We start from the raw sequence: 17,977 nt of genomic DNA, 5'->3' as shown, positions 1-17,977 counted from the left end.
TAGCCTTATTCGGCTGTGGAAGGGAAATCCATTGATTAGTGATAGGATTGTAGACATGGTACTTGTTGAGTCTATGTAAAAGAATATCAAGTGACCTGGTTTATTAGTTTGATTTATATGGTCTTGAATCGAAAGTATGAAAAATACCAAATGATTAGTGTCAAAATCTCTTCTCATTTCCTACTATTTCTTGCCTCATTTTTCAAATTATAACATCGGCAAGATGCAAGGAATTAGGCCATGCGACGAGTCAACGATAAGGTGGATATGTGACATGTGTTGAGCACAAAAAGATGGCTACTATTCAATTTTGAACAACATGAGAATTTCAATTTTAACTCCAAATTACCAACACATCTATAATTTTTCATATTGAAGTTGAAATTAATACACTTTGCATAACTTGTAAATCCATAATGATACATTTTTCTTTGGGACTTCCAACCTTTCTGAGTCCCCTTTTACAATGTTGCAATATAATTATTCATTAATTGATTAATTAAAGTAGTGATCACTATTACCTCCCTTAATCACTCACTAATCTTACTTACAAACCCCTGGAGCGAACCCCACCCTCCCTCCAGCCCCATCGTACACCACTTCTATCGTCTTCTGCTGTGTGTTCCCGAAGATTGCTATGTCGGTATCATCGGTGTTCCCGGCGAACGCCAAACACACCTGCGACGTACTGCTAGCATACAATGTCCCCCTCGCATCGATGTCCACTTGTGCTCCGCCGTTGAAGGATAAGCTGATCTTTGGCACCGAAATCGTTGTATATTTGCTTAAATCGTAGCATGTGTCGAGAATTGAAAGTGCCTCCGCCATCGGATACTTCGACATCATCTGTCGGAACGCCGTCCTCAACGCCGAGTACGCCGCCGGTGGGAGACGCGTGATTACCGTGCCGGAATCGATAATTGCGCCGGCGGTGGAGAAGACTGAGCTCGAGATGGACAATTTGCGGCCTCCTACACTGATGGCGGTGAAATCAATGCCGTAGAAGGAACCGACCGTGGAGATCGGCGTGTATTTGGCGGAGGATGACGGAGATCCGCCAAAGGTAAGGTGGCCAGTGGAGCTGCTGCTGGACGGGAGGCAGTAGGAGAAGATCTTGTTGTATTTCTGGGCGGTTTGGGAAACCAATGAGAGCTTGTCGCGGCCGAGACCAAGCAAGCCGGCGGTGCTGCCAAAGAGGCCCTGGTTATTCTGGCCGCAACCGAAGTAAAAGTCATTAAATACGTCAGTCGAGGTCAAGGTAAGTCGTTCTTTGCCGAAGAAGCCGACGGAGAATGAGGAGTCTCCGTACTGAATGCCATAAACGCAGGTTGAAGAGGAGCAGCCCGGTGAGTTGCCTACGTGGATTAACAAGAGAATTATCAATTTTAAAATAAAAATTCATTCGGCCAGTTAAAGCCCACTCGTTATCGAACTCTCCAAGGCCGAGCCTTCTTACAGGCCTCGATAACAGCTGGGCCTTTTTAAAGAGGCAAGACTAGGTAAAAGCCCGGTTTATATTGGGCCATAAAAATTCATTTGGCCCGTCAAAGCCCATTCGTTATCAAAGTCTCCAAGGCCCAGGCCTTCTTAGAAGCCTTGATAATAACTGGGCTCATTTAAAGAGCCAAGACTCGGAAAAAGCCCGCTCAGTTTGGCCCGTTTAGTATAGCAGGCAAACTACCCAATTCAATTTGCATAGTTTTACGGAATCGACACCGTGTGTGTATATATATATATATATACATATGCGGCAAGTATGTAGGTGTATTGTACCTGTGGCAGAAGATAGGGAAGAACAGGTGGTAGAGGAGCAAGAAACGTTGCTATAAGTTGTGGACTGAGAAGGGTCAAAAGTGGGATCTTGTTGTTGATAGCAAGACTTCACACAAGGCTCACATTGTGTCCAAGTTAGGTCACTTCCTGTATCAAATATGAGGGAAAGCTCCTTTGCTGGGGTCCCAAGTCCTACTGTGACTAGGTAGTTGCCGGAGCCCAGACTGCTGCCAGACTTCGCAGGGAGGTTTGCGGCCTTCGTCTGCTCTAATTGGTTGAGGCCGGAGTTCTTGGCGATCCTGGAGCGAATTTTGTCAACTCTAGCTTGATCTTGTTTAAGAATTTCAGAGTGGTTTGGTGTGTTTTCTTTGTCCTTGTGGAGTTTGGAGCATGGTCCATGCTTGTGCACTACTTTCAGAGTTGATCCTTCTTTGGAGACTGAAATTAAAATTGAAGAATGTAGTATCAAAACATTTCTTTTTCAAGGATTAAATATTCCGATAAAAACTTCAAATTCAAGTGGATAAGTCAGGTATGCGACCAGCAATGATATATGAACATATAAAACATAAAGATAGTGGGGTGACGGTGAGGATAGTCGGCAGAATTTATAAATGAAAGAGTAGAAAGCAAAAAAAGTAAAACTAGAAAGACATGACTTGAAATAGTAAGAATTGATATTGATTCAATAAGAGTTGATGAAAATATGATTCTACATTGAAATGAAGGACGAAAACGAATATATGTAATGGATTCCGACCCATTGATTTTCTCATTGACTCTTATAGCCAACACTAAAATTTTAAGATAAAAGACTTGGATGGTGATTATTATTATTATCCATAGATCGAAAGTTACGTCCTTAATAACGCAACATCGTAAGTGAAGCTAGACAAGTCAATACAGTTTGGCATCATAAGATTGATAAGACGACACATCAAACAAAATATCGGGGTGAAAATATCTTTTCAGTCGGTAGTCCTCTACGTGAATGGGTTTCTTTTCTCTGTATCCAAACACAAAATCCTCTCATAGCTCCTCCTTTGGTCACATGTCCATCATTATTTACCAAAACGAGCAAGACTTGGACTTTTGTTTTTTAAAGAAACTTATCATGTGACAGATATATAGTGACCTGATTGTCATCTTATATGCAGTAAGTATTGCATGTGACAATGACAAATTGTACCTATATAAGTATGCATATATTGTTAGTATGTATAAAAGTTTAACATCGATTTGGTGTAAGCCAACAACGTAGTTATAAGTGTAAGTCCAATCTCAAACACATTGTTAAACAAATAAGGAAAGTATATATTAGTTGTAGACATATAGGAAGTAAATATTTCATTAGCTTAACATCCGGTAGACTTGATTCAATCCCAAGATTGTAGTAATTTGATTGATTGTAATTTCATTTGTAATCTCTCCTTTCACACATGGGAGACTCTTGTATATATACTCTTACGGAAATAATAAGAAGTTAAGTTGTCCAAATATCTTTTTCTACATGGTATCGGAGCAGGTTCACAAAACCTAGTTTTTTTTACGTTCCATCTATGGCCAACGACAATTCTTCATCTTCCAATCCCAAACTTACTTCAGGTGAAGATGACATTCCTGACCCTTTTTTTCTTCATCACTCAGACCATCCTAACTTGATTCTGGTATCAAAGAAACTCAATGGCAACAATTACAATACTTGGTGTCGTGCGATGCGGATTGGTCTCAGCGCAAAGAATAAAATCGGCCTCATTGACGGGACTCTCAAGCAGCCAATACCGGACAAAAACAACACATGGCAGCGCTGCAATGACATGGTGGTTTCATGGATTTTGGGTTCTTTAGAAGCAGATATTGCCGACAGTGTTATTTTTCTTCCCACCGCTCATGAAATATGGGTGGATCTTCATGAACGTTTTTCACAAGGTAATGCTCCTTATCTTTTTCAAATTCAACGGGACATCGCATCTCTCACCCAAGGGCAGCTTTCCATCGCTGAATATTATACAAAACTTAAAGGCCTTTGGGATGAATTGGCCTCACATAGTGATAAGATATCATGCACGTGTGGAGCCAAGAATGAAACCAACAAACTTATGCAATTTCTCATGGGTTTGAATGAGTCATACAGTGCGATCCGCGGTCAACTTTTACTGCTGAAACCTCTACCTACTGCACGGCAAGCTTATGCTTCTATTTCTCAAGAAGAAAAGCAAAGAGAACTTGGCTCTACCCGGCTTCCAACAACCGCTGCCATGGCTGTTCGAACTCGACAGGATCGGCCTCCCTTACATTGTTCCTATTGTGATGTTGATCATCACACCAAAGAGACTTGCTGGAAACTCAATGGATACCCTCCCGGGCATCCACGACATGGACAGCCTCCAAAGAACATGGTCAAAGGAGGTATCGGTCGTTCTCATGGCTATCATAATAACCGCGGCAGCAACAATCGCTCTCGCAATTTCTCTTCAGCCAACCAAGTCAGTTCCGGTGCTCTGACATCTCTTCAAGACATTCAAAATGCCATGCCAAACCTATCTGAACAACAACATCAGCAGATTTTTTCAGTCATGACAGAGAACCCGAGCTTGCCACCACAGGCTCATGCTGCTGCCACTCAAGGTTTGTCACCGCTTGCTCCCTCTCATGGTCCATGGATCATTGACAGTGGGGCAACGGACCACTTTACTTGTTCTTCTCACTTGCTGACCACAAGCAGTCCCAACTCTTCTTTACCACCCGTTTCTTTACCAAGTGGGGACAGGGCTTCTATTTCCTCCATCGGCACTGTATCTTTCAACTCAAGCCACCACTTAACTAATGTCATTTATGTGCCCAGTTTTAATATCAACCTTTTGTCAGTGAGTAAAATCATAGATGGATTTCGATGTTCAGTAACCTTTTTCCCTTCATGGGTTGTTTTGCAGGACTTGGTTTCGAAGACGACGATTGGAGTGGGTAAACGACGTGGGGACTTATACTACTTGGTTGCTTTAGCCAACACCATCCCTCCACCGGCCTGCAACCTAGTCTCCATTTCTCCAGAACTTTGGCATCGTCGTTTGGGGCATCTCTCATCTACTCCCTTGAAGGTCTTAGCTAGCAATTCACTAGATTGTTCTTTTTCTTCTAATTATGTTTGTGCCATTTGTCCTTTGGCAAAACAAACACGTAAACCTTTTGGAGTCAGTACTATCTCTACAGATAGACCTTTTGCTATTTTACATTGTGATATTTGGGGTCCGAATAAAAATCCTTCACTTACTGGGGCTTATTATTTCTTATCTATTGTTGATGATTTTTCTCGTTTCACTTGGATTTTTTTGATGCGTCACAAACATGAAACTCAACACATCCTCCAGTCTTTTTTTGCTTATGTTCAGACTCAGTTTCGATCTAAAGTTCAACAAATACGAGCTGATAATGGGGGTGAATTTTTGTCCATGCGTGAATATTTCTTACACCATGGCATCATTTTTCAGCATTCTTGCGTTTATACGCCCCAACAAAACGGGGTTGTTGAGCGCAAACATCGTCATTTACTCACCATTGCCCGGGCATTACGTTTTCAATCACATTTACCCATCAAATTCTGGGGAGATTGTGTCCTCACGGCTGCTCACATTATCAATCGTTTACCCACAAAACTTCACCACCAAAAATCTCCATATCAAGTACTCTACCAAAAGGCCCCCACATATCATCATATGCGAGTCTTTGGCTGTCTTGCCTATGCTACCAATGTCAATCCCAAATCCAAGTTTGATACTCGTGCTCACAAGTGTGTATTTATTGGTTATCCGATTGGCCAAAAGGCCTACAAGTTGTACAATCTCACCACTCATAAAACTATCACTAGCCGTGATGTTCTCTTCCTCGAAAATACTTTTCCTTTTCAAAGTGAACCACCATCAACTTCCCATAACAATTTATCACCCGGCCCACCCCTTCCAATCCTCCACAATGAACCTTATCTACCACCCTTAGCTTCCGCACCTACCGCATGTGACACCAGCACACCCGACTCTACTCCTCCAGATTCCTCTTCCACTGACCAACCACCTTCACCTCCCGCATCACCGACATCTGCTGCTACCTCCAATGACCATATCACCTTGCCTACTTCCGTTCCCGCCTCCACTGACCAGTCACTTTCCGCTGCTCACAACGACATAACCCCACCGATTCCTCCTCGTATATCTACCCGTCCTAAACAACCATCAGTCCTACTCCGTGACTTTGTATGTTCCCAGGTTACTTTACCTCCACTCTTATCTTCGTCTTCGCAGCCGGGTCTTCAAAAAGGTACTCGTTATCCTCTCTGTAATTTTATTTCTTACCATCGATATTCTCCGGCACATCTTTCTTTTGTTCATGCTGTTAGCAGTGCAGTCGAACCTAATACTTTTGCAGAAGCAAATGCTGATCCAAATTGGCGTGCCGCCATGGACTCTGAGCTTGCTGCTCTTGCTGATAACAAAACCTGGAGTCTCACTCCATTACCGCCTGGCAAATCTCCCATTGCCTGTAAATGGGTCTATAAAATCAAGCATCGTGCTGATGGCTCTATCGAGCGTTACAAAGCTCGCCTCGTCGCCAAAGGTTTCACCCAAATGGCCGGTATTGACTATCATGACACTTTCTCTCCCACTGCGAAGATGGTCACCATTCGGTGTCTCATGGCTATTGCTGCCAGTCAGAATTGGTTTCTCCATCAACTAGATGTCCACAACGCTTTTCTCCACGGTGATTTACATGAAGAAATCTATATGACTCCTCCTCCCGGGCTTCGGCGACAGGGGGAGAATTTAGTATGTCGCCTCCACAAGTCTCTTTACGGACTTAAACAAGCATCACGACAATGGTTCGCCAAGTTCACAGAAGCTATCCTTGCAGCCGGTTTTGTCCAATCCAAAGCTGACTATTCCCTCTTTACCCGCAGAGATGGTAGTTCCTTTACAGCACTACTAATATATGTTGATGATATTTTACTCACAGGCAACAATATTGGAACTATCAATACTCTCAAAAAATTTCTCAATAGACATTTTCGCATCAAGGATCTTGGAGATTTGAAGTTCTTCTTGGGTATAGAGGTCTCTCGATCTAAGCAAGGAATATATATGTCACAACGGAAATATGCACTGGAGATTTTGAAAGAAAATGGACTCTTGGGGACTCGGCCCATTAGCTTCCCAATGGAGGAAAGAAAACTCTCTGACAGTAGTGAATTATTGAAGGATCCTGAAAAATATAGACGAGTTGTTGGCCGTCTAATCTATCTTACTATCACTCGACCGGACATCACTTATTCTGTACATGTTCTTAGCCGGTTCATGCACCAACCACGCCTTCAACACATGGAGGCTGCTCTTCGAGTTGTTCGATACCTTAAATCCACTCCCGGTCAAGGTCTGTTGTACCGTTCAGATAACAAATTAAATTTGATTGCTTACTGTGACTCGGATTGGGCTGGATGTCTTACTAGTCGTCGTTCAACTACCGGTTATTGTGTGTTTTTGGGAAGTTCATTGATATCTTGGCGAACAAAGAGACAAAAGATTGTGTCATTATCATCAGCTGAAGCAGAATATCGAGCAATGGCGGGTACATGTTGCGAAATAACTTGGTTACGGTATTTATTGAAAGATTTATCCTTTGCTCAATCTACTCCCTCTATTATGCACTGTGACAATCAGGCCGCACTTCATATAGCAGCAAATCCTGTTTTTCATGAAAGGACTAGACATATTGAAATTGATTGCCACTTCATTCGTGACAAAATACTTGACGGGACTGTTGCCACTAAGTTTGTTAGTTCTTCGCAGCAACTTGCAGATTTATTCACGAAAGCATTGGGGAAGGATAAATTTTCAGTTATGTTACGCAAGTTGGGTGTTCTTGACATTCACTCTCCAACTTGAGGGGGAGTGTTAAACAAATAAGGAAAGTATATATTAGTTGTAGACATATAGGAAGTAAATATTTCATTAGCTTAACATCCGGTAGACTTGATTCAATCCCAAGATTGTAGTAATTTGATTGATTGTAATTTCATTTGTAATCTCTCCTTTCACACATGGGAGACTCTTGTATATATACTCTTACGGAAATAATAAGAAGTTAAGTTGTCCAAATATCTTTTTCTACACACATGAGACGCTTTTTGAAAAATAAAACCACGAGAGCCCTATACTCAGAGCATGGATAACACCTCCTTCTACTTCTCACCTCCTTAACCTCATCCTTCTCAATCTCTTAAAATTATAATATATATATATATATATATATATATATATATGATGAAATCTTGAAATGTTACAAATTGGTCAATTAAGTAAACCATTTGGATTCTAAAACAAAATTTATCTAGATCCCCATATATCTTAATTTGTAAGCCCTTTCACTTAATATATAGACTTTAGAATTAAGCCGGCCAATGGACTGAAGTCTTTCCATAGTGGAGAAGGGGTCCTAATTTTCATGATTGTATTCAGTCACATCAAGTCCACGTTTTTGTAAGAAAACAATTGATTTATTTCGCATTTTCAAAAATACCCATAAAAATGACTCTCAAACAATTAACCTATCAGTGTTGTTGTATTTGTTCCTCATCAAAAATAATCTAGCTTGAAATTTGAACACTACATCAACCTCAATTTACAATTAAATTAGGAGGGATTAGAATACATACATACATACAACACTCCTGTAATTATGCAATCACATGTATATGTAGATATATATATATATATATATATATATATATATATATATATAAGTACCAAAATAAATATGAGAAAGGATAAACAGAGAGATGATAATTAACCTTTGGTGGTAGAAGGGTTGCAGCCACTGGATGGGAAAATAGAGCTAACTTTAATGGTGTGGTGGTGGTTGGTACTCTCTGCAGCTGCAACTTTTCTTCCATCAATGGAGGCAGAGGCAGAGACAGAGGTGGTCTTCTCCAAAGAGACGAGGAAGCACAAACAGACAAACAAAGCATGGAAGAAGAATGATAGCCTGCTTAGAGAGGCCATGAGGATGGACGGACCCAAATAATATTATGTACTTGTTTTTTTTAACAAACTTTCAAGTGAAACCCCATCTTATATAAGCTATTGGATTTGGACATCCAATCAATTATTAATCCTCACACGTCACCCACCCACTATACCTTAACAGATTCATATAAATTTCTATATTTTAGATCTCACTTTTGTAGTGAAATGAGCCTAAATGAATACTATTAATATCAATTTAGTAATTAAATATCACATTTTGGAAGGCTTAGGAACCTACAATTAATCTTATAATAAATTCTGAAATCAACTTAATTTTAGGGATTTCGTTTTCTAGGTCAATGTCATCCATGAATCTGGCTAGAAAATTGGGGTATCCATGTACGTTTTTTATTATATTGTGTTTAACAAATATTTTTAGTACAAATTAATGGATTTATTGTTTGTTATATACTTTATTAGAGTAGGATGACAAAACTCTAGAATTTTTACGAGTCTACAATTCCCAATCAATGGTGGAGAATAAGTCTGATGTGGAACATCTCCTAAACCATTAGATGAGAATTGTATAAGAAATTGGAGAGTCCCCATATCCATTAGAGAATCTCACCCTAATTAAAATTTTTTTATTTATTTTTCAAACATAAATACAAAAATTGTTATTATAATATCATAAATGGTAAAACCACCCATTTGTTGAACAAAACTAAATAATGAATAATAATTAATAAGACATGCATTTAGATGATGACCCATTTAGCAAACAAACATTATTGAAATAAAGATAAGTATTGGTTAGATATGCTTGAGATATTGAGCAATATAAATTTTGCTTGCACTACTCATATAAACCAATCACCATTATTGCATCCAACTAATAATTGAGTAGTCCACATAATAAGACCACATATAACATTATAATAATATATGTACTGAAAGTGTTGCTTGACCAACCCCATTGATTATCTCAAATAACACTGATCAATATCATAAGACTTTCCATGACACCCATATCGAAACTAATGAGTTAGATAAAATCCCATTTTAGCCAGCCAGAAATCTTTGACTACTACTACTTTTAGCCTTCATGAATCTTAATAACTCATCATCATCTCCTCACAGCTTCAACTGTTGAGTTCTTTTCTTTCTCCACCAATCACTCCCATTCTCACAGTTAGACAATGCAAATTAATCTCCCTTTAACCATAATGGACATCCCATGAATCCTTGGGGGTGCAAATCATTGTCAATGCCAACCAGCTGAAATTGTGTGAAATGGGTGGTGGGCCTTGTGAGGCCCAATCAGTGGTGGTGGTTATGCTTGGAATCTTGTTGGGTTGTGGGGACTTTGAATATAATCTTATATATAGATATATATTTAAGTGGGTGATCGATAATTAGAATCCGTTGTGTAAGATTGAGATAGAGAGATTGGAATCTTGTTTGGCTGTAGGACAGCATCTTGTGTGAATGGTGGAAGAAAGCTGGAATCTGTCCCCAATAAAAACTAAAAAGTATTTTGGCCTTTTTTTTCTTTCTATCAAAACTTTTAATTCAATCCATTGGTTTTTGTTTTTCTGTAAATGGGGCATTGACATTCTTTCATTTTCATACTTAAACAGAGTTAGTTATGAGTTCAAATCATACTACCAGCACTCACTTTCTTTCACAAGTCACAACCACTACAGCATTTGTTGCCATTGAAGAAGAAAAATCTTAATAATGAAACAATACCTGGCACATATATAAGGCCAGTTGTGGAAGAGGGATTTGAGAATAATTAAGGCAAGTGTGAAGTGAAGTGCTAGTATTTCTTCATCCTTTACTTACTGCTGCAGTCTAGGATTGATTTGAGTCCACCAAGGCTTGTCAATTACAGCAATGATAATTTTATGTGCATTCACACTTTGATAATGATGCGTGGTCTTTGTTCGGGCAGTACACGGCTTGTCTTATTCGAATACTGGCATTGCATTTACATTGTTTCAAACTTTCTTCACAACAACTTTGAATTTAAAACAATCATTTTATAAACGCAGATACCTATCGTTCAAGAACCTAGTTGCCCCAAAAAATATATATATAATAAGCTCAAGGAAATCCATCCAAATCCGAGCCAAGAATTTCTTTCAAACAGTAGTGTCCTTCATTTTGACAACTTATTAAGAAACTCTTCCTCTCCGACAAAGACAATTTCCCAAATTAAATAGGGTCTAAAATAATTAAAAGAAAATCACCCCGAGTGTCTTTCAGGTCAGGTTAATGCCAAAATCACCAATCAAATAGATAAAATCATATCATTCATGGGAGCTTAACTTTTTATCATCCATGGCCAACATCACCTGCGACCTTTCTAGATAAAACCAAAAACCGTCCTCTCAACAGAAAAAGGGGAAGAGGAAGAGTCAACAAATGTTGTCAATTACTGACAATCGAAGATCAATAAATGAAGAAATTTGGACTTGGCTCTGCCTCCTCCAAATACTCTCCCTTAAATAGAAATGAAAACTGTCGAACAAAATTGAGAACGTTAGAAAAATTCATGAAACTCCACTCCATGCAACATGATGTCAGTAAACCTTGCATACTTAAAAGAAAAAAAAAAAAAAACATTCTGATCGCTAGCTATTAATTGTATATGATAGCACTTGGTCTACAGATTGACCTGTTATCAGGATAAAACCTGGTTCCCACAACTCCAATAGTTTTCTCACACCTGCTCATACTCAGAAGAAACAATCTCCTCCGATATATCCAACACCTCCTCAACCTGAACTTCCTTGTCCTCATATTCCTCTTCTTCGTCACTAGCTTCTCCATCACGTAGCTTTTGCCTCGCCAACTTTTCTTCTTCATGCAAATGCTTCCATTCACTGACCCACTTGTCCCATTCATCCTTTAACATCCTCCTCTTCTCACGATCCTGCTCACTCAAAAGCATGGACACATCTTGGTCCTCTGCCTCGTACTTCTTGCTATACTTCTTCAAGTTCTTAGCAATCTCTTCCTCCTTTTCAGGACTCAAGAAAGATGGTGGTCTTGGACGCCAAAGAAACTGCAAGAATTGAAGAACATTAGTCCGACAGGGAATCTACTGCCATGCACAGGGAAATTCATAATGTCATCCATTGGTACAAAAAATTTAGGGAACCCAAATAGAAAATAAGGAAGGACATCAACAATGAGAACAAGCCCAAATGATCTATACATCCAATTCAATGAATCCGTTACCATCACACAGGCTTTTCTAATGCATGTAAAATGAAATTACATTTGCAGCCATTTAACAGGGAATAATGATTCTCTTACCTGAAAGAAATGATCCTTTAGTATCCTATATAGTAACTTCCCATTGAAGGACCATATGTTGAAACCATTTTCCATCTCATGCACTGATGTAACTGCCGTTGCTACATACCTGCAACTTTGATCATATTACAACCAAAACAATATAACCTAAATAAAAGCATATGTATCTCCCAAAACTTCACATGAACAACATTAAATATCTCTAGTTTAAAGCAAGGCCAAACAGCATACAAGAAATTCAACTCCTCATCGATTTTCCTAAAAAATTACCTCCCCGTAGGATCCCATTCAATATCTGTTGCCATAAAATGCTCAGTTGTAGCCATTGTTTCAAGCTCATCAACATCAAAAAATTCCAGCTGTCCATTGAAACCTCTGAGTCCAGCGAGAATTATGAAGCGACCAGTTGGAGACCAGAAAAGAGCATTTGCCTGTTTGCCCTTAAGAGTAGCAAGTTTTGAAATGCGGCCTGTATGGTGAGCAGTTCGCATCGAGTAAAAACTCACATCAGGTCTTGGGCTATCACCATGAATAACGGCAAACCTGTGGCCTTTCGGCTCCCATGCAAATGCAATGATCTTGTCATTCTTATTGTCAAGCTCCAAAACTTCAATGGGAATGTCCCGTTCTTTTATTCGGAAAAGCTCAAAACCAGTGTAAGTGCTCTTTTTTGTTTTTGTATAGCGATCAACTTTAACAGCGAGGTAGTCCCCATTGCTTTGCCAGTACATCTTACAATCACTAACACTGAAAAGATTCTTTTGCCTCAATTCTTCTTTGCTTGGAATTTGGACAAGACTCACCTGTAAATCATATGAATACATTTATGTGAACTCAATCCAAAACGAAAAGCCCTCCAAAGAAAATGAATACATAAATAATATATATACACATAGAACTCTCACCCTGGCCGGCTGATTCCCACCACCAAGTTCAGGGACAAACAGAGCGATAATGGGGTCAGTGGGAGACCAACTAAAGTCCAAGACGTTTTCAACCTTCAAGGATTTCTTGTCAACAAGGCTGAAGGTCTCAGTTTCATAAACAGAAATCATATTTTTCCCAAGTCTAGCAAAATACTTGTCTTCTCTTCCACCCCACCTGAAAATATTGATGAATTGCAACTCCCGACCAGTGAGCACAGAGGGGTTATTGCACTGATAATATCTGTACTAAAAAAATAACGGTTGGGAAAATAAAATACCTGAAAATAGGCCATGACACTCCTGTTACAACCCCAGCTCCTCCAATTGCAAAATCATCAGCACTTCCCTTAAAATCTCTCATTACTTTCCCAGTCCTCAAGTCAAAAATGTTCATCACAACCCTCTGCAAAAAATATTGCATCAGAAATAACCACCAAAAACATGAAGTTACAATGAAACACCTAAGGAGCAAGACATAGTAGAAAAGCCTCACATTTGCATCACGTGGATTGCTCGGTTCATGGCTGCTGTAGGTCACCAAGTATTTCTCTCCAGGAGAAAAGTCAATTTGTTTAACCTGCAATGAACAATATTAAGGCCACCGATCAGGATCAAGAGCAAAAAAAATATATAGAACTCAAAAATAAAACATAAAAACAACCTGAGGATGGGCATAGCGCATTAGGCGATTAAAAGTAGCTGCACCTCCCCAGACAGCAGCACCCTGTCTGTGAACTGTTGCCAGGTAAGTCCCAAGAGGGGACCATTGCACAAAACTTTCAGTCCAGTACTGAAAAGGTAAATCAATATGATGTAATCAATATTTTCTTCAAAGAAAAGATAATTAACAAATGTATTCAACAAAACAGCTACTTGTGAAGTGATCTACGTAGACAGATCTAAACACTGCATTACTGCAAACATACACCAGTTTCGGCTTTATTCTCCCATCAGTCTCCCCTAAACATCCATTCGCATTCAGAGGCATCACAATAATAATATGCAACAAAATATGCCTTAAATGAGAATAAAGGGGAATCCAGAGGCTGACTCACAGAACGCTTATACACAGGGTCAGGCTTTAGATGTCTTGCATCATTCCATAGAACTTCAGTATCTGAACCAGCACGAATTACAAACTGATCTCGAGCTTTTTCATCAGTCAGCCACTCTTGAAGGTTTTCCTGAATGGATACAGGTTGAAAAGGGGAGAAAAGTTACAAGACAAATACGCAAACAAATCCATATCATGCAACAGAGTAAAAGAAAAAAAGGAACTATAGATAGCCAGTATGCAAAGTGCAGTGACCATACTGCCCAGCTGTTCAAAGCTCACCTCGTATGAAAGATAAAAGACAGTAAAACAACTAGCTAGCTTTTCGAATAGATACACCAACCATATACTTCAGGAACTGATGCACGCTCACTAGCAAAATTACAGAATTAGGTATTGCATCCATAACAAAACAGGGCAAGAGCATTGCAACTGCATCCCCTTTTATGACAAGGCTTCATAGTTCATCGAAAAAAGCCATGTTCCTATTGTTTTACCCAAAAACTTGTCTTGTGGAGTTAGCAAATCCTTGGAAAACTATAAAATACAGTAATATGGTTTTTTGGCTCCTCGGGAAATAAACTTCCTTTCTATTTGCCACCACTTCTTTTCTAATCCTACTTAGCCAAAGCAGAGAGTGTGGTCGACCATCATCATACCAAGATGGCCTATAAGGCCTTTACATATTGATAACAGCCAGTACGGGAAGTGAGCCATCACTCACTGGTGTATCCGCCAGATATCATCAGTCAACAAAACTTCAAAACGCATGGCATTAGAGTGCCACCGTGCAAAATAGAGCCTATCTATAATTAAATGCTTTCAAGTCCATAAGACCTCCATGTGTAAGCAAAATCACAAGCATTGTCTTTAAATAAAAGGGTTTATATGGCAGAACGTAACCAATAGATTTTATTACCCCTGGAGTATATGGCACAATTTCTGGAGGAGCCCACTGATCTGGAACCTTCATGAACCTATCAAAGTCATCAAACATGTTGACAGCGAAAATATGGGACTTATCCAACCTGTACCCATGTGTCTTCTCCCTGGCAAGCTCTGCTTCCTACAAAGAGACGGAGAAGAAAATTAATCAGATCAAGGAAAGAACGTATCTGTCATAAAAATTGTCAAAACACACAACTAACAAAAATACTAGTTCAATGCAGAGTTTCATTAGTATTTCTCCTAAGAAAGTCAAAAACCCACTTTTTGTTATCCTCTTTTTCCCCCGAGATTAGCAGAGCACTGGATGGGGGTGAGTTTGCCTTCCCAATTTTTAAGGCCAATAACCAACATAATCCAGTGGAAGGAAATTGCTCGCATAGCTATCTCTACATAGATTGTAAGAAATACAGGTATCGATACCTACTACTTGACCCCTCCAAAATCATATATATAAATTATAAATACAAAATAAAATAGTCAATAGCAACGCATAACATCACAAGTTCACACAACCCTATGAACTGCGGTACAAAGAAAACAATACAATAGAACAAAAGCAAATTCAACAAGCAGAACGTAAAGCATATCGAGGACAAAATATCAATAAAAAACTGTATAGTAAAATACCTGAGGGGTGTTATACTCAATGAGGCAGTAACCTAAAGTTTTCTTGGTCTCAGGATCAAGAGGCATCCAAAGGCCGTCTTCCTTAATCACACCAATCTGGCTATAGATTTTGCGAATAACTACTTCAAGCTTTCCAAATTTTTCCAAGGGAACAACTGGGAGATTATCAACAACAATAATGTTCCCAAATCCAGTGTCGAAATCCATGTTGTCCTCTTGGTAAACATCTTCGTCATCACTGACCAAAAGCAACAAAAAATCAAAAACAAAGGAGAATTCAATATAACATACCCACACTGGATATCTACAGACAGGAAGCATTAAAGTGAGTTTCAATATGACGTTTGGTATGCGCAAAAGATGTCCACATCTCATTGAGCCTACAAAAATACAAGGATAAATCCTTTTCCTCTCAAACTTTCTCAACAAGAAAACAGAGCATTAACAATGTCTCTTACACGCAGGACTAATATATCAATTTAAGATTAGTGGATACTATATTTTGCACGGCATTAACACCAATCTAAACGACATCTCATCTGTCATCATCCGAGTGATCCCAAGAGTTTGGAGTAGGTTACATGAGTCTTTGAGAAAATCATCGGGAATCCACTATGGATAATATTTTCGCACAAACAGCAAACAGAGCACCAACAAATATGTCTTTCCTAATTTCCTTTCTACCCTTCTTCGTTCATTCATATTGCAAAATAAAAAATAAAACCAATTCATAACTCCTAAAATCACCGCCGGTCTCGACCAAGTAACTAAGTCCCAGAAACACAGAGTTCAACCAAACAGAGATTTCAAAAAAGAACGGCTCAAATTTTACCTAACGATGCCGAAGTCCTCTCCCGGAGGAAGCTGAATAGAATCCAGATCCAATTGGGAAAGATCAATACCGAGCCGAGACGCCGTGGCCTCGATCTCGTTCATTATCATAACGTCTGCCATGATTGCTTCTTTCGCTTTAAGATTCTCTCTCTACTTGGTAGAGAGAGAAGACAGCAAGATTGCAGGGAACGAAATCGGAGAAGAGTATCGCCTCCTGTAGCAATCGAAGCTCAGCTAAGAATATGCTGGGAGATGCGGAGTTCCTAGGGTTTTCTGGTTTAGCGTAGATAAATGGGTCAGTTCGACTGTTTCACGCCCGAAATTAAAAATGGGCCTTGATAGTTCACTGTAGGAATGGGCTCTATTGGGCTTTCATTAGACTGATTTAACTGACCGACCTTGTGGCAAGTGGGCAGGCCCATTGGAATAAAATGGTTTTTCTTTGGTTAGTGTTTTTTTTTTTTTTTTTTGAGAAACAACTTTAATTTTTTTCCTTTTGTAGTTTTTCTTACAAAGTAAGAGTTAATAACATATATGTAATTTTCATCAAATCAAATATGTAATTAAAAAATACACCCGAGTCACTAGCTTGAGTGATAAAGATGGTGTGTATTCGAATCCCCTCTCCCGTTTTAATATATGTATGTATGTATGTAATTTTCATCAAATCATATTAAAATTTTCCTTTTAATTTATATTAACTAAAAATAAATTATATTACAATAATTGCCTTTCATTAAATCATAGATCAACTGCACAAGCATAATGCTCCATCTGAGGTGGAATATCATAATCAGATTCCATACATTTGAGGAAACCAAACCCTTCTTCTACCAAATCAACATGGCTGCACGCAGTTAGAACAGCAACGAAGGTTGTGTGGTCATTGGACCCTAAACCAGATTTTAATTGCCAAGGCATGCACCTGCTGACCAAGTTGAAGGGTTGCTAGCTAAGTCTGAGCAGCATCTGAGTCTGAGGACAGCTGAGAAGGCATATTGATCAATTACTACCTGCAAAGATCTCATATGACCAAGAATTTCAAGGCCTCTCCACAAGAGCCAGATTTCAAGAAACCTCTAAGTACATTGTAATGAATGCATTTGAGATCATTGGCACTGTTGCAGGAAACACTTGCATATCTGCACACATTAGAAAATTGAGAGCCATTGAAGTTTACTTCTAAAATATAGATCCATATAAACATAAATGACGATTAGACACCAAGGTCATCAAATGTTCTATGCTCCTCTCTAATGCGAATCATCCTCTCACTTAATCAAGTAAATTTTCATAATCTGAATCATCATTTCTACCTGTCATGCAAAAACTAAAAAAATAATAATTTGTTGGGCCAGCCTCACCCAAAAAAATTGTTGGTCTGTGTATTTGACGCCAAATTATTGGGCCGAACGGGAGCTAGATCTCGGCCGTCTCTGTGTCCCCTCAAGATGAAGGGTCCTGATTACCATTCACTT

The 17,977-nt window shown here is 39.1% G+C and overlaps 2 protein-coding genes across 2 annotated transcripts; both read right to left on the bottom strand.

Annotated features, from left to right (window-relative positions):
- Window positions 1-332: 332 nt before the first annotated feature.
- LOC120004732 (aspartyl protease family protein At5g10770-like) lies at window positions 333-8,862 on the bottom strand. Its single transcript, XM_038854018.1, has 3 exons — window positions 8,609-8,862; window positions 1,774-2,211; window positions 333-1,355 (listed from the first exon to the last, which is right to left on the bottom strand). Exons 1-3 carry the CDS (start codon window positions 8,817-8,819, stop codon window positions 544-546), a joined length of 1,461 nt encoding a protein of 486 aa, XP_038709946.1. The 5' UTR covers window positions 8,820-8,862; the 3' UTR covers window positions 333-543.
- Window positions 8,863-11,223: 2,361 nt separating this feature from the next.
- Window positions 11,224-16,767, bottom strand: LOC120005856 (eukaryotic translation initiation factor 3 subunit B-like). The gene is made up of 11 exons (XM_038855714.1): window positions 16,498-16,767; window positions 15,666-15,903; window positions 15,010-15,156; window positions 14,092-14,220; window positions 13,698-13,826; window positions 13,530-13,613; window positions 13,315-13,439; window positions 13,016-13,211; window positions 12,381-12,913; window positions 12,111-12,219; window positions 11,224-11,856 (listed from the first exon to the last, which is right to left on the bottom strand). The coding sequence occupies exons 1-11, from the start codon at window positions 16,617-16,619 to the stop codon at window positions 11,512-11,514; spliced, it is 2,157 nt and encodes a 718-aa protein (XP_038711642.1). The 5' UTR covers window positions 16,620-16,767; the 3' UTR covers window positions 11,224-11,511.
- Between the last annotated feature and the right edge of the window lie 1,210 nt (window positions 16,768-17,977).

This window comes from Tripterygium wilfordii, chromosome 9, assembly GCF_013401445.1.
Source record: "Tripterygium wilfordii isolate XIE 37 chromosome 9, ASM1340144v1, whole genome shotgun sequence".
NCBI lineage: Eukaryota > Viridiplantae > Streptophyta > Magnoliopsida > Celastrales > Celastraceae > Tripterygium > Tripterygium wilfordii.
Note: the sequence above shows the minus strand (reverse complement) of the source record. Positions and strands in the feature narration are given on the sequence as shown.

Excerpts from the sequence above, each read along its gene's own strand:
- LOC120004732 (XM_038854018.1), bottom strand. The coding sequence starts at position 8,819 with ATGGCCTCTCTAAGCAGGCTATCATTCTTCTTCCATGCTTTGTTTGTC. Across the intron at positions 2,212-8,608 it reads CAACCCTTCTACCACCAAAG|TCTCCAAAGAAGGATCAACT; the intron begins GTTAATTATCAT and ends TTTTAATTTCAG. Across the intron at positions 1,356-1,773 it reads TTCCCTATCTTCTGCCACAG|GCAACTCACCGGGCTGCTCC; the intron begins GTACAATACACC and ends TAATCCACGTAG.
- LOC120005856 (XM_038855714.1), bottom strand. The coding sequence starts at position 16,619 with ATGGCAGACGTTATGATAATGAACGAGATCGAGGCCACGGCGTCTCGG. Across the intron at positions 15,904-16,497 it reads GAGGACTTCGGCATCGTTAG|TGATGACGAAGATGTTTACC; the intron begins GTAAAATTTGAG and ends GCTTTTGGTCAG. Across the intron at positions 15,157-15,665 it reads TTGAGTATAACACCCCTCAG|GAAGCAGAGCTTGCCAGGGA; the intron begins GTATTTTACTAT and ends GTCTCTTTGTAG.